Consider the following 15,572-nt stretch of genomic DNA (forward strand, 5'->3'; position numbering starts at 1 on the left):
CAGGTGTACAGTGAAGTGAATCAGTTATATATATATATATATATATATATATCCACTCTTTTTTCGATTCTTTTCCCATATACGTCATTACAGAGTACTGAGTAGAGTTCCCTGTGTTACACAGTAGGTCCTTATTAGTTATCCATTTTATATATAGTAGTTTGTATATGTCAATCCCAATCTCCTAATTTATCCTTCTCCCCTTTTCCAGTTATTTTAAATTCTTGATCTGATGATTCCAAAACTTCTGCTCTATCTAAGTCTGGTACTGATGCTTTTGGTCTTTTCAGACTATTTTTTTGCCTTTATCATTGTAATTTTTGGTTGAAAGCCACATATTGTGTATTGGGTGAAAGGAACTGAGGTAAATAGGCCTTTCATCTGAGGTTTTACACTATCTGGCTATTAGTTAGGGTATGCTTACTGCTGTAGCATTAGGTGTCAGAGACAAAAATTTCCTCTAGTGTCTATTTTTGTCTCCTTGTATGTTTTGGGCTTCCCTAGAGACTCCTTCGTAAATTGGTTCTGAGGCTTCCAGTTCTTCTATCTGTAATCCCCTGTTATTATACTGCAGCCTTATTCATGTGATGATAAGGTGTGAGGGAAGGGGAAGCATCTTATAGTCCTATAATTAGGTCTCATTTTTTTAGTGTGCTTGTTCCCCGAGCTGTGACCTTCACACGTTTTATAGATTTTTTTTTCCTTTGATAAGACAGGAAAAACTAAATGGCTCTGGAGTTGGGTATTTCTCTTCCTCCATGTGGAAGGCTAGTGAGGGTTGGATTTGGATTTGGGTATTTTCCTTTCCCCACATGGAAGTCTAGGGGAGATTGGAGTTGAGTATTTCTCTTCCTCAAAGTTGACTGGGCTCTTGTAAAACCCAAGCTGTATGGTTAGGTAGTATTGTTTCCCTTGAGGACAGCCTTTTGTTAAGGAGAACAGAATGCTCTGGGCGTATTTCAAAATGATTACTTTTCCTTCTCCCCCTGCTAAAAATCTGAAAGAATTTTTCACCAGTTCTCACTTCTGAGAACCTGGTGGGGCTCCTGGAGCAAAAGCTCAGGAAAGTGTGGAGGTTCCTCTAAGGCCCCCTGGAGTTTTTAACTCTTAAATTTAGCTGCACTGAGCCTCTTGCAGTTCATCATTTATAGTTTGTGTTCTGGTACTGGCTTCAGTGGCAATGTTCACCTCCTGGGCTTCTGTTCTTGGTAAGCTGTGATTCTGTATATTAATGGGGCAGCAGATAGTGATGTGGCCTTAATTCTTTGATGGATCTAAGAAGAATTGTTGATTTTCAGTTATTCACCTTTTTTTCTTGGGAGGATGGTAGTGATGACATCTAGCTCTTTATATGTCAGACTGGTGCTATTGATTTTTATAAATTGATCTTGTGTCTGGTAACTCTACAGAACTCTCTTACTAGTTTTAATTATTTGTTAATTCTGTTGGATTTTATATGTCACCTGAAAGTAATTACAGTTTTGTATCTTTCTTCCCAACTATTGTGTCTTCTGTTTTTTTTTTTTAACTGCATAGGAATCTTACTTTCCTCAGTGACTGTTAAAGCTCTGTAAATCATTTCTCAGTACAGTGGCCAAGTAGACAGAATAAATTATTCCTTGACCCTTTGAGACTTTCATAATCAACAGTAATTTTTTATGATTATAGACTCTTAAGTGATTTGTTTTCCTCAGAATTTAGAATTCTTCCTGTTTTGTGTCTAATTTCTCATCGCTACTTGTAGATTTAATGCCCTCTTTTAAAATTTTTTTAAAGATTAAGATTGGACATTAAGGTTCATAGTATCAGGTTAATAAAGTTTTCAAAGGTTTCATTTTTAATGAATAATGGTGGTTAAATTATAGTATAATTTTATATGTGTATTGAAATGACAATATAGTTTTCCTTTTTAATCTATTAATGTGGTAAATTACATTGATTTTCTAATATTAAACCATCTGGATTCCTAGGATAAATTCAACTTGGTCATAATATGTTATTATTTTTTATATATTCTTCTGGATTTGGTTTGCTAATGTCTTATAATTTTTTTCCAACTTCCTCCTTTCAGACATTCAAAGAGTTTTTGAAATATTCCTGCCTGTAAACAAAGGATTTTCCTCTAATATAATTGTTACTCTGTCTCTCTGTCTCTTTCTCCCTCAGAAAAAATCACACTATTGCTATATTCATAGCTTAATTTACATTTTATTAGGTAGTTTATAAGTTCTATTGACATGATACAGTTAATTTCCTGAAATGCTATGTGTTGTTTCAGATCACTATTATTAAGTGGTTAGTTTTTATTATATCAAATCCTTACAATACCATGTGCACACGATATCTTGTGGATATGTTTTGATGTAATTGGTCAAATTTAAATTTCTTTGATGGTATGAAAATGTTCATTAGTTTGTTTTCATGAATATTTATTGAATATCTAGTATGTGTCAAGTACTATTCTAGATGCTGAGGATACAGCAGTCAAAAAAAGATCCCTGCCTTGATGGAGCATCTTGGTGATATTCTTAGGACCTAATAATAATGGTCTCAGAATATAAATGGGACTTTAGTGATGTTCCATAATTCATACAAAAAAAATTATTCTTGTTGTCTAATGGTCATTTCATGCCTAGGGTCAAAGCTTTGATAGACCACTTTTTTTTTTAACATCTTTATTGGAGTGTAATTGCTTTACAATGTTGTGTTACTTTCTGCTGTATAACAAAGTGAATCAGCTATATGCATACGTATATCCCTATATCCCCTCCCTCTTGCATCTCCTTCCCACCCTCTTTATCCCACCCCTCTAGGTCGCAAAGCAACGAGCTGGTCTCCCTGTACTATGCAGCTGCTTCCCATTAGCTATCTATTTTACACTTGTCATGTCAATGTTACCCTCTCACTTCGACCCAGCTTCCCCTTCCCCCTCCCCGTGTGATAGACCACTTTTAATCAATGATAAAAAACAAATTTGACCTCCTTACTGCTTTGGACCATATTTCATTGAAAAATTATCTTTATACTCTTTTTGATTTTAGTTTATATTAACATGAATTATTCATTCATAATAAAAATGAAACCTAAATAATTCTACCATAAAATTTTTTCTATTGTGGATTCATAAATATTTTTCAAATGGCTTGGATGAATTTTGATTTTGTTAATATACAATATCAAATGAATTTGTAGCACACTTTGAAAATGTTTCTTAAAAAGCCGACAGGTACGGAGTTCCCTAGTGGCCTAATGGTTAGGATTCAGCTCTCTGGCGTGGCCGGGGTTCAATCCCTGTTTAGGGAAATAAGATCCCACAAACTGCAAGGTGCGGCCAAAAAAAAAAAAGCCAGCAAGTAAAATCTGCATTTTATTTTATTTTATTTTTATTATTATTTTTTTGCGGTATGCGGGCCTCTCACTGTTGTGGCCTCTCCCGTTGCGGAGCACAGGCTCTGGACACGCAGGCTCAGCGGCCATGGCTCACGGGCCCAGCCACTCCGCAGCATGTGGGATCTTCCCGGACCGGGGCACGAACCCGTGTCCCCTGCATCGGCAGGCAGACTCTCAACCACTGCGCCACCAGGGAAGCCCTGCATTTTATTTTATATTGAGTTAATAAATGGAATTTTTAAAAGATAGGAAATGGTATATTCATTTTGCTTACATTGAGACTAATTAGAACTATTAAACTCAAGTACTTAGGAAATTTACTACTTTTGTACATTCACTTGTGTATTTCAAAGAGCTTTATAATAGACAATGAGTATAGCAAATTAAATTCTAAATAAACTTTTACCAAATATGTATAACATTAAATTTCAGTTCTGATACAATTCCTAGTTTAAAATACAGATAAAATCATAACTAATACAAAAATTGCCAAGCTGATTGAAGAAATTTTGGTACCCAGAGCAGGGACACTGTCTTCTGACAGAGGAATAAACTTGGCTGCTTGTGCAACATTAGAAACCTCTGAGGTGATGTTGGCTTCATTGATGACTTGGACTGCAATATAGGTAACATTTTCTATTTTAAAAGGTTCTGACTTAAATTCAAAATTTTCTATTGAGCTGGCCTCCTTAGGTATTAGACTAGAAGTATTCACTAAAACAGCATTGTCAAAATCTTCTCGGAGATCCAGGAAATTCTTACTTATTCTTATAATGTAGCTGTTGGCTGGAAAACAAACAGATATTTCATGTATGTTAGAATCACTAGGATGCCTTATTGCTACCACATTGCCTTGAATTTAGGGGCTTACCAGAAATGCACACTGGGTTTTTTGTCTGGTTATTCCATCTTCTTTATTTTAAGAAAAAATATGGGAACAGTTTTTAATCTAGTTATCTAATCACAAAGAATTAATTCAAAATTGTATAGTACTAAAAATGGAATCTAGATTTCTTTTTAGAAATAGAAATATGAAGAACTGAGTCCACTTTTAATTTAGAACAAGGAACACAGTAATGTTTGAGTATAGTAAAGATATTCAATACTCTATGCCTGTATTATTTCTCATTAAGCTGAGAGGGAGAGTAATGGGACGGTTGAGGAAGAGAGCAGATAAGTAGAGTGGGAGCCAGGGATAAGGAAAAAGAGCAAAGGGAGGCAGAGAGGCTGGAATGTGTACCAATTAAACATGTTTAGGAGCTAGGCAGACTTTGATTAACACCTTACTTCTACTATTTTCTGGCTGTAACAAAGAAAAATTTATTTACCCCTTCTTACCTTTAGTTTTCTTATCTGTAAAATAGAGAATCGGTCATTCAGTTCATTCAACAAATATCTACGGAATGCTAGTGAAGAGAATTATACATGATAATGCATGAAAAGTATTTAGCACAATGGGAGTTAATAAATGTTTGAAATATTAGCTATTATTACTGTTACTTTATCAAGAAAGGAAAGAAAGATGCTGACGAATGTTTCATTTCAAAATGGTTTTAGAAATCTACAAGGGCCATCGATATAGAAATATATTCTCACATTGTGAAATGCCATGAACAATAAAACATCAGATGTCTTTTTTGAAGTGAAGACTTTTTTTTTTTCATGAAATGTTGAAGATGTTTTAAGCATGTGGTGAATAACTTCAATTTAGTGTTTTTGGTTTTTAAATTCAGGCCCTGTGCCTTAAAATTCTAGTCTTTAAATAAATAGGCCTTATTGATCTGACCTGTTCCCCTACTCTTTACATCCTCTCTGAATTCCATTTACATCGATCTATCTATCTATCCATCCATCACTTACTTTAATTCAAATATTTCATTGTGAAATTTTGCTTTCTTGACTTTGATCATATTATTTAGTTCCTTTTTTCCCTGTCATGACTCCCTGGAATGTGCATCCTCTCCCTATCTATGTAAATTGTACTCATTCTTCAAGGTCCAACAGGAGGTCCAGTTTCTTCATGAAGTCCTGGTCATGTATTTCATCCCCTTATGACTCTCTTCCATGAACTCTTATTGCATGGAAAGGAGTTTTCCAGTTTTATAGAGGTTCAGTTTATCTTTTCAATTTGAACATATTATTCTTGAGAATAAAGGTATGTTTTTGTATGAACTAGAGTACTCCTTTTGTATGAACTAGAGTACCTGATACAGTGTTGGGCATGTATTTGAACTCCTTAATTACTTCTAGGCCCCAACAGACACATGAAAAGATGTTCAACATCACCAATCATCAGGGAAATGCAAATCAAAACTACCTTGCACCTGTCAGAATGTATTTTATCAAAAAGACAACAAATAACAAGTGTTGGTGAGAATGTGGAGAAAAGGGAATCCTCTTGCACTGTTGCTGGGAATGTTGGTTGGTGCAGCCACTATGGAAAATGGTATGGAGGTTACTAAAAGAATTAAAAATAGAACTACCATACAATCCAGCAATTCTACTTCTGGGTATTTTTCTGAAGAAAACAAAAACCCTAAATCAAAAAGATATATGCACTTCTATGTTCATTGCGGCATTATTTTCAATAGCCAAGATATGGAACAACCTAAGTGTCCATTGATAGATGAATGGATAAAGAAGATGTGGTATATATATACAATGGAATATTACTCTGCCATAAAAAAGAATGAAGTCTTGCCTTTTGTGACAAGATGGATGGACCTAGAGGGTATTATGCTAAGTAAATTATGTCAGACAGAAAAAAACAAATACCACATGATTTCACTTATATGTGGAACCTAAAAAACAAAACAAATGAACAAACATAACAAAACAGAAATAGACTCATAGATACAGAGAACAAATAAGTATTTGCCAAAGGGGAGGGGAGTGGGGGGAATGAGTGAAATAGGTGAGGGAGATTAAGAGGTACAAACTTTTACAAAATAGATGAGTCATGGCGATGAAATGTACAGCATGGGGAATATAGTCAGTAACACTATAGTAATTTAGTATGGTGACAGATGGTAACTAGACTTAAAGTGGTGATCATTTTGTATTGTATACATATATCAAATCACTATGTTATGTACCTGGAACTAACATAGTGTTGTAGGTCAGTTATGCCTTAATAAAAATATGACTTGTTGACCAACAATAGAGTTATTCAGTTAATGCCCAAAATGACAAAATTAGAGGATCATAAAATATTAGAATTACATCTACTTGTTTTAGTAATTCTAGGTCATCTAGTCTGATTTGCATATTTGACAGATATGGAAATTGGGTCCCAGAAAATTTAAGGTTTTTATTCGAAATTATATAGATATTTATTTTTGAGATACTTCTACTACCTCCTTTTGCAATGCCTAAAGGTAAAATTTGATAGCAACTACACTATCTTCCTATTTGTCACAAGGAAAGAGGACAATCAGATCCCACCTATTTGAGGCATTTGAGGTTAAACACAGTGAAGTTTTTTTTGTTTTTTGTTTTCTCTCCCAATTTACCTACAAAATACTTTCTTCCTTCTTTTAGTTCCTATAATCAGCATAAGGGACATTTATTATGAAGCCAATCATGAACTGAAGGCTTGGTCCTAACTGAATTCAATTCAGAATTAAACATTTGGTCAGATAATTTCATTTATGGCTTTTTTCAGTGGAAGTTTCTTTTTAATTTCACCGTACTTTTAAGGGTCATAGTGTATTTCAGAGCTGTCATGATAAGAATCTCAATATTGAAGTACAAAGAGCACTTCATGGGTATTTTATGTTTCCTTTGGCTTTAGAATGATTTTTTTTCGTTGTGTAATAATGATAAAAGGAAATATAGCTACATGGGGAATGAAAGATTTAAAAGCATCATTTCTTTTCAGAGCATATAGTAAGGGGTTTATTATAACCTAGGAGAAAGAGCATTGAAAGTGGCTTTTCAGCACTGACAGCCTCTGAGATATGTGTCTATTGATATGCATATTGCTTTCATTTTACCATCTTAAAGGGAAAATAGCAAGATTGGCTTTACCCCATAAGAATCTACTAGTTTACGGCTTCCCTGGTGCCACAGTGGTTAAGAATCCGCCTGCCAATGCAGGGGACATGGGTTCGAGCCCGGGTCCAGGAAGATCCCACATGCTGTGGAGCAACTAAGCCTGTGAGCCACAACTACTAAGCCTGCTCTCTAGAGCCCCGAGCCACAACTACTGAGCCCACGTGCTCCAACTACTGAAGCATGCGTGCCTAGAGCCTGTGCTCCACAACAAGAGAAGCCACTGCAATGAGAAGCCCACTCACCACAATGACGAGTAGCCCCCACTCGCCGCAACTAGAGAAACTCACGTGCAGCAACGAAGACCCAATGCAGCCAAAAATGAATTAAAAAAAAAAAAAGAATCTACTAGTCTAGCACAATACTGGAATATGGTAGGCATTCAATAAATACTAATTTAATTTAGTTAAATTTAAAGCAAAGCTGAAAGTGATTTAAGCTTCCTGGAATTATGGCAATTTATTCTAAGGAACTTGGAATGAATGAGATATTTTGGCCTTGAACTCTAATTCAAACTCCATAGCCAAATCTCTGCATGTGATCCTCTCTCTCTCTGGGACATCTTCACTTAATGTGGCTAACTTCTCTCATTCTTCAAGCCTTAGGTCAGGGATAGTCTTCCCTGAAAAGCCTTTTAAGATATACCTTGTGATCTTAACCCTCAGGCAGAAGTGGCCATTCAATGGCATATCTCATCATATTCTGTAAAATTATCTGTTTATTTGCAAGAAGTATCTTCTGCACTCAACTAACTGTTGAGAGTAAGGATTATTTCTTAAGAACCTAATAGCCTTAGAGGAAAATATAGGAAGAACACTCTTTGACATAAATCACAGCAAGATCTTTTTTGACCCACCTCCTAGAGTAATGGAAATAAAAGCAAAAATAAACAAATGGGACCTAATGAAACTTAAAAGCTTTTGCAAAGCAAACTACAATCAAGACGAAAAGACAGCCCTCAGAATGGGAGAAAATATTTCCAAACGAATCCACGGACAAAGGATTAATCTCCAAAATATATAAACAGCTCATGCAGCTCAATATTAAAAAAAACAAACAACCCAATCCAAAAATGGGCAGAAGACCTAAATAGACATTTCTCCAAAAAAGACATGCTGATGGCCAACAAGCACTTGAAAAGCTGCTCAACATCACTAATTACTAGAGAAATGCAAATCAAAACTACAATGAGGTATCACCTCACACCAGTTAGAATGGGCATCATCAGAAAATCTACAAACAACAAATGCTGGATAGGGTGTGGAGAAAAGGGAACCCTCCCCTCTTGCACTGTTGGTGGGAATGTAAATTGATACAGCCACTATGGAGCACAGTATGGAGGTTCCTTAAAAAACTAAAAATAGAATTACCATATGACCCAGCAATCCCACTACTGGGCATAAACCCAGAGAAAACTATAATTCAAAAAGACACATGCACCCCAATATTCATTGCAGCACTATTTACAATAGCCCGGTAATGGAAGCAACCTAAATGTCCATCGACGGACGAATGGATAAAGAGGATGTGGTACATATATACAATGGAATGTTACTCAGCCATAAAGAGAAACGAAATTGGGTCATTTGTAGAGATGTGGATGTATCTAGAGACTGTCATACACAGTGAAGTAAGTCAGAAAGAGAAAAACAAATATCGTATATTAACGCATGTATGTGGAACCTAGAAAATGGTTCAGATGAATCGGTTTGCAGGGCAGGAATACAGACACAGATGTAGAGAACAAACGTATCGACACCAAGGGGGAAAAGCAGCGGGGGTGGTGGTGGTGGTGGTGTGATGAATTGGGTGATTGGGATTGATATGTATACCCTGATGTATATAAAATTGACGACTAATAAGAGCCTGCTATATATATATTTAAAAAAAAAGATTTGTGCACTCAAATAAGTGCAAGTTATATCTTTAAAATTTTTTTAAATTTGATTTAATTTATTTTTATACAGCAGGTTCTTATTAGTCATCCATTTTATACCCATCAGTGTATACATGTCAATCCCAATCTCCCAATTCATCACACCACCACCCCTACCCCCCCACTGCTTTCCCCCTTGGTGTCCATACGTTTGTTTTCTACATCTGTGTCTATATTTCTGCCCTGCAAACCGGTTCTTCTGTACCATTTTTCTAGATTCCACATATATGCGTTAATATACGATATTTGTTTTTCTCTTTCTGACTTACCTCACTGTGTATGACAGTCTCTAGATCTATCCACATCTCTACAAATGACCCAATTGTGTTCCTTTTTATGGCTGAGTAACATTCCATTGTATATATGTACCACATCCTCTTTATCCATTCGTCCGTCGATGGACATTTAGGTTGCTTCCATGACTGGGCTATTGTAAATAGTGCTGCAATGAACATTGGGGTGCATGTGTCTTTTTGAATTATAGTTTTCTCTGGGTTTATGCCCAGTAGTGGGATTGCTGGGTCATATGGTAATTCTATTTTTAGTTTTTTAAGGAACCTCCATACTGTGCTCCGTAGTGGCTGTATCAATTTACATTCCCACCAACAGTGCAAGAGGGGAGGGTTCCCTTTTCTACACACCCTATCCAGCATTTGTTGTTTGAAGATTTTCTGATGATGCCCATTCTAACTGGTGTGAGGTGATACCTCATTGAAGTTTTTGTTTGTTTGTTTGTTTTTGCCATACGTGGGCCTCTCACTGTTCTGGCCTCTCCCATTGTGGAGCACAGGCTCCGGACGTGCAGGCTCAGGAGCCATGGCCCACGGGCCCAGCCGCTCCACGGCATGTGGGATCTTCCCGGACTGGGGCATGAACCCGTGTCCCCTGCATCGGCAGGCGGACTCTCAACCACTGCGCGACCAGGGAAGCCCCTCATTGTAGTTTTGATTTGCATTTCTCTAATAATTAGTGATGTTGAGCAGCTTTTCCTGTACTTCTTGGCTATCTGTATGTCTTTTTTGGAGAAATGTCTATTTAGGTCTTCTGCCCATTTTTGGATTGGGTTGTTTGTTTTTTTAATATTGAGCTGCATGAGCTGTTTATATATTTTGAGATTAATCCTTTGTCTGTGGAATCGTTTGGAAATATTTTCTCCCATTCTGAGGGTTGTCTTTTCGTCTTGATTGTAGTTTGCATGGCAAAAGCTTTTAAGTTTCATTAGGTCTCATTTGTTTATTTTTGTTTTTATTTCCATTTCTCTAGGAGATGAGTCAAAAAGGATCTTGCTGTGATTTATGTCATAGAGTGTTCTGCCTATGTTTTCCACTGAGTTTGATAGTGTCTGGCCTTACATTTAGGTCTTTAATCCATTTTGAGGTTTTTTTGTGTATGGTGTTAGGGAGTGTTCTAATTTCATACTTTTACATTTACCTGTCCAGTTTTCCCAGCACCACTTTTTGAAGAGGCTGTCTTTTCTCCACTGTATATTCTGGCCTCCTTTATCAAAGATAACGTGACCATATGTGCATGGGTTTACCTCTGGGCTTTCTGTACTGTTCCATTGAACTGTCTTTCTGTTTTTTGTGCCGGTACCATACTGTCTTGATTACTGTAGATTTGTAGTAGAGTCTGAAGTCAGGGAGCGTGATTCCTCCAGCTCCATTTTTCGTTCTCAAGATTGTTTTGGCTATTCGGGGTCTTTTGTGTTTCCACACAAATTGTGAAATTTTTTGTTCTAGTTCTGTGAAAAATGCCAATGGTAGTTTGATAGGGATTACACTGAATCTGTAGATTGCTTTGGGTAGTAGAGTCATTTTCACAATGTTGATTCTTCCAATGCAATAACATGGTAATATCTCTCCATCTATTTGATTCATCTTTTAATTTCTTTCATCAGTGTCATAATTTTCTGCATACAGGTCTTTTGTCTCCTTAGGTAGGTTTATTCCTAGATATTTTATTCTTTTTGTTGCAGTGGTAAATGGGAGTGTTTTCTTAATTTCACTTTCAGATTTTTCATCATTGGTGTATAGGAATGCCAGAGATTTCTGTGCATTAATTTTGTATCCTGCTACTTTACCAAATTCATAGATTAGCTCTAGTAGTTTTCTGGTAGCATCTTTTGGATTCTCTATGTATAGTATCATGTCATCTGCAAACAGTGACAGCTTTACTTCTTCTTTTCCGATTTGGATTCCTTTTATTTCTTTTTGTTCTCTGATTGCTGTTGCTAAAACTTCCAAATCTCTGTTGAACAATAGTGGTGAGAGTGGACCACCTTGTCTTGTTCCCAATCTTAGTGGAAATGGTTTCAGTTTTTCACCATTGATGACGATGTTGCTGTGAGTTTGTGATATATGGCCCCTATTATGTTGAGGAAAGTTCCTTCTATACCTACTTTCTGCAGGGTTTTTATCTTAAATGGGTGTTGAATATTGTTGAAAGCTTTCTCTGCATCTCTTGAGATGATCATATGGTTTTTCTCCTTCAATTTGTTAATATGGTGTATCACATTGATTGATTTGCATATATTGAATCCTTGCATTCCTGGAATAAACCCCACTTGATCATAGAGTATGATCCTTTTAATGTGCTGTTGGATTCTGTTTGCTAGTATTTTGTTCAGGATTTTTGCATCTATGTTCATCAGTGATAGTGGCCTGCAGTTTTCTTTGTTGGTGACATCTTTGTCTGGTTTTGGTATCAGGGTGATGGTGGCCTCGTAGAATGAGTTTGGGAGTGTTCCTCCCTCTGCTATATTTTGGAAGAGTTTGAGAAGGATAGGTGTTAGCTCTTCTCTAAATGTTTGATAGAATTCGCCTGTGAAGCCATCTGATCCTGGACTTTTGTTTGTTAGAAGATTTTTAATCATAGTTTCAAATTCAGTGCTTGTGATTGGTCTGTTCATATTTTCTATTTCTTCCTGATTCAGTCTTGGCAGGTTGTGCATTTCTAAGAATTTGTCAATTTCTTCCAGGTTGTCCATTTTATTGGCATAGAGTTGCTTGTAGTAATCTCTCATGATCTTTGTACTTTTGCAGTGTCACTTGTTACTTCTCTTTTTTCATTTCTAATTCTACTGATTTTTGTCTTCTCCCTTTTTTTCTTGATGAGTCTGACTAATGGTTTATCAATTTTGTTTATCTTCTCAAAGAACCAGCTTTTAGTTTTATTGATCTTTGCTACCGTTTCCTTCATTTCTTTTTCATTTATTTCTGATCTGATCTTTATGATTTCTTTCCTTCTGCTAACTTTGGGGTTTTTTTGTTCTTCTTTCTCCAACTGCTTTAGGTGCAAGGTTAGGTTGATTATTTCATGTTTCCTGTTTCTTAAGGTAGGATTGTATTGCTATAAACTTCCCTCTTAGAACTGCTTTTACTGCATCTTATGGGTTTTGGGTCATCATGTCTCCAGTGTCATTTGTTTCTAGATATTTTTTGATTTCCTCTTTGATTTCTTCAGTGATCACTTGGTTATAAAGTAGTGTATTGTTTATCCTCCATGTGTTTGTATTTTTTACTGATCTTTTCCTGTAATTAATATCTAGTCTCATAGCGATGTGGTCAGCTAAGATACTTGATATGATTTCAATTTTCTTAAATTTACCAAGGCTTGATTTGTGACCCAAGATATGACCTATCCTGGAGAATGTTCCATGAGCACTTGAGAAAAATGTGTATTCTGTTGTTTTTGGATGGAATGTCCTATAAATATCTATTAAGTCCATCTTGTTTAATGTATCATTTAAAGCTTGTGTTTCTTTTTTTATTTTCATTTTGGATGATCTTTCCATTGGTGAAAGTGGGGTGTTGAAATCCCCTACTATGATTGTGTTACTGTCGATTTCCCGTTTTATGGCTGTTACTATTGGCCTTATGTATTGAGGTGCTCCTATGTTGGGTGCATATATATTTACAATTGTTATATCTTCTTGGATCGATCCCTTGATCGTTATGTAGTGTCCTTCTTTGTCTCTTGTAATAGTCTTTATTTTAAAGTTTATTTTGTCTGATATGAGAATTGCTACTCCAGCTTTCATTTGATTTCCATTTGCATGGAATCTCTTTTTCCATCCCCTCACTTTCAGTCTGTATGTGTCTCTAGGTCTGAAGTGGGTCTCTGTAGACATCATATATACGGGTCTTGTTTTTGTATCCATTCAGCGAGTCTGTGTCTTTTGGTGGGAGCATTTAATCCATTTACATTTAAGGTAATTATCGATAGGTATGTTCCTATGAACATTTTCTTAATTGTTTTAGGTTTGTTATTGTAGGTCTTTTCCTTCTCTTGTGTTTCTTGCCTAGAGAAGTTCCTTTAGCATTTGTTGTAGAGCTGGTTTGGTGGTGCTGAACTCTCTCAGCTTTTGCTTGTCTGTAAAGGTTTTAATTTCTCCATCAAATCTGAATGAGATCTTTGCTGGGTAGAGTAATCTTGGTTGTAGGTTTTTCTCCTTCATCACTTTAAATATGTCCCACCACTCTCTTCTTGCTTGCAGAGTTTCTGCTGATAGATCAGCTGATAACTTTATGGGGATTCCCTTGTGTGTTATTTGTTGTTTTTCCCTTGCTACTTTGAATATGTTTTCTTTGTATTTAATATTTGATAGTTTTATTAGTATGTGTGTTGGTGTGTTTCTCCTTGGATTTATCCTGTATGGGACTCTCTGTGCTTCCTGGACTTGATTGACTATTTCCTTTAGCATATTAGGGAAGTTTTCAACTATAATCTCTTCAAATATTTTCTCAGTCCCTTTCTTTTTCTCTTCTTCTTCTGGAACCCCTATAATTCGAATATTGGTGCATTTAATGTTGTCCCAGAGGTCTCTGAGACTGTCCTCCATTCTTTTCATTCTTTTTTCTTTATTCTGCTCTTCAGTAGTTATTTCCACTATTTTATCTTCCAGGTCACTTATCCTTTCTTCTGCCTCAGTTATTCTGCTATTGATCCCTTCTAGAGTATTTTTAATTTCATTTATTGTGTTGTTCATCATTGTCTGTTTCCTCTTTAGTTCTTCTAAGTCCTTGTTAAATGTTTCCTGCATTTATTCTATTTCCAAGATTTTGGATCACGTTTACTATCATTATTCTGAATTCTTTTGCAGGTAGACTGCCTATTTCCTCTACATTTGTTAGGTCTGGTGGGTTTTTATCTTGCTCCTTCACCTGCTGTGTATTTTTCTGTCTTCTCATTTTGCTTATCTTCCTGTGTTTGGGGTCTCCTTTTTCCATGCTGCTGGTTTGTAGTTCCCGTTGTTTTTGGTGTGTGTCCCCAGTGGCTGAGCGTGGTTTAGTGGGTTGTGTAGGCTTCCTGGTTCAGGGGACTAGTGCCTGTATTATGCTATATGATGCTGGATCTTGTCTTTCTGGTGGGCACCTCCTTGTCTGGTGGTGTGTTTTGGGGTGTGTGTGGCCTTATTATGATTTTAGGCAGCCTCTCTGCTAATGGATGGGGCTGTGTTCCTGTCTTGCTAGTTGTTTGGCATAGGGTGTCCAGCACTGTAGCTTGCTGGTCGTTGAGTGAAGCTGGGTCTTGGTGTTGAGATGGAGATCTCTGGGAGATTTTCACCATTTGATATTACATGGAGCTAGGAGGTCTCTTGTGGACCAGTGTCCTGAAATTGGGTCTCCCACCTCAGAGACACAGCACTGACTCCTGGCTGGAGCACCAAGAGCCTTTCATCCACACGGCTCAGAATAAAAGGGAGAAAAAAATAGAAAGAAAGAAAGAAAGAAAGGGAGAAAGAAAGGGGGAAAGAAAGAGAGAAAGAAGGAAGGAAGGAAAGAAAGAAAGAAAGAAAGAAAGAAAGAAAGAAAGAAAGAAAGAAAGAAAGAAAGAAGGAAAGAAATGAGAAAGGAAGAGAAAGAAAGCAAGGAAGGAAGGAGGGAAGAAAGAAAGAAAGAAAGAAGAAAAGAAGGAAGGACGAAAGAAAGAAAGGATAAAATAAAATAAAGTTATTAAAATAAAAAATAATTATTAAGAAAAAAAATTTTTAGAAGTAAAAAAAGAAAAAGAAAAAAAGAACAGACGGACAGAACCCTCGGACAAATGGTGAAAGCAAAGCTATACAGACAAAATCTCACACGGTAGCATACACATACACACTCACAAAAAGGGGAAAAGGGGAAAAATTATATATCTTGCTCCCAAAGTCCACCTTCTCAATTTGGGATTATTCGTTGTCTATTCATGTGTT

General features: G+C 36.3%; 1 protein-coding gene across 1 annotated transcript in view; it reads right to left on the bottom strand.

Annotated features, from left to right (window-relative positions):
* Nucleotides 1-3,841: 3,841 nt before the first annotated feature.
* Nucleotides 3,842-15,572, bottom strand: part of CLCA4 (chloride channel accessory 4) — a gene marked incomplete at its 3' end in the record, with an annotated part of 133,737 nt that continues 122,006 nt past the window's right edge. The window contains 2 exon segments of the mRNA XM_081258896.1: nucleotides 3,842-4,176; nucleotides 4,729-4,743. Coding sequence (XP_081115022.1) covers nucleotides 3,842-4,176; nucleotides 4,729-4,743 — 350 coding nt within the window.

This window comes from Mesoplodon bidens (assembly GCF_964165515.1).
Source record: "Mesoplodon bidens genome assembly, chromosome: 2".
Classification (NCBI taxonomy): Eukaryota; Metazoa; Chordata; class Mammalia; order Artiodactyla; family Ziphiidae; genus Mesoplodon; species Mesoplodon bidens.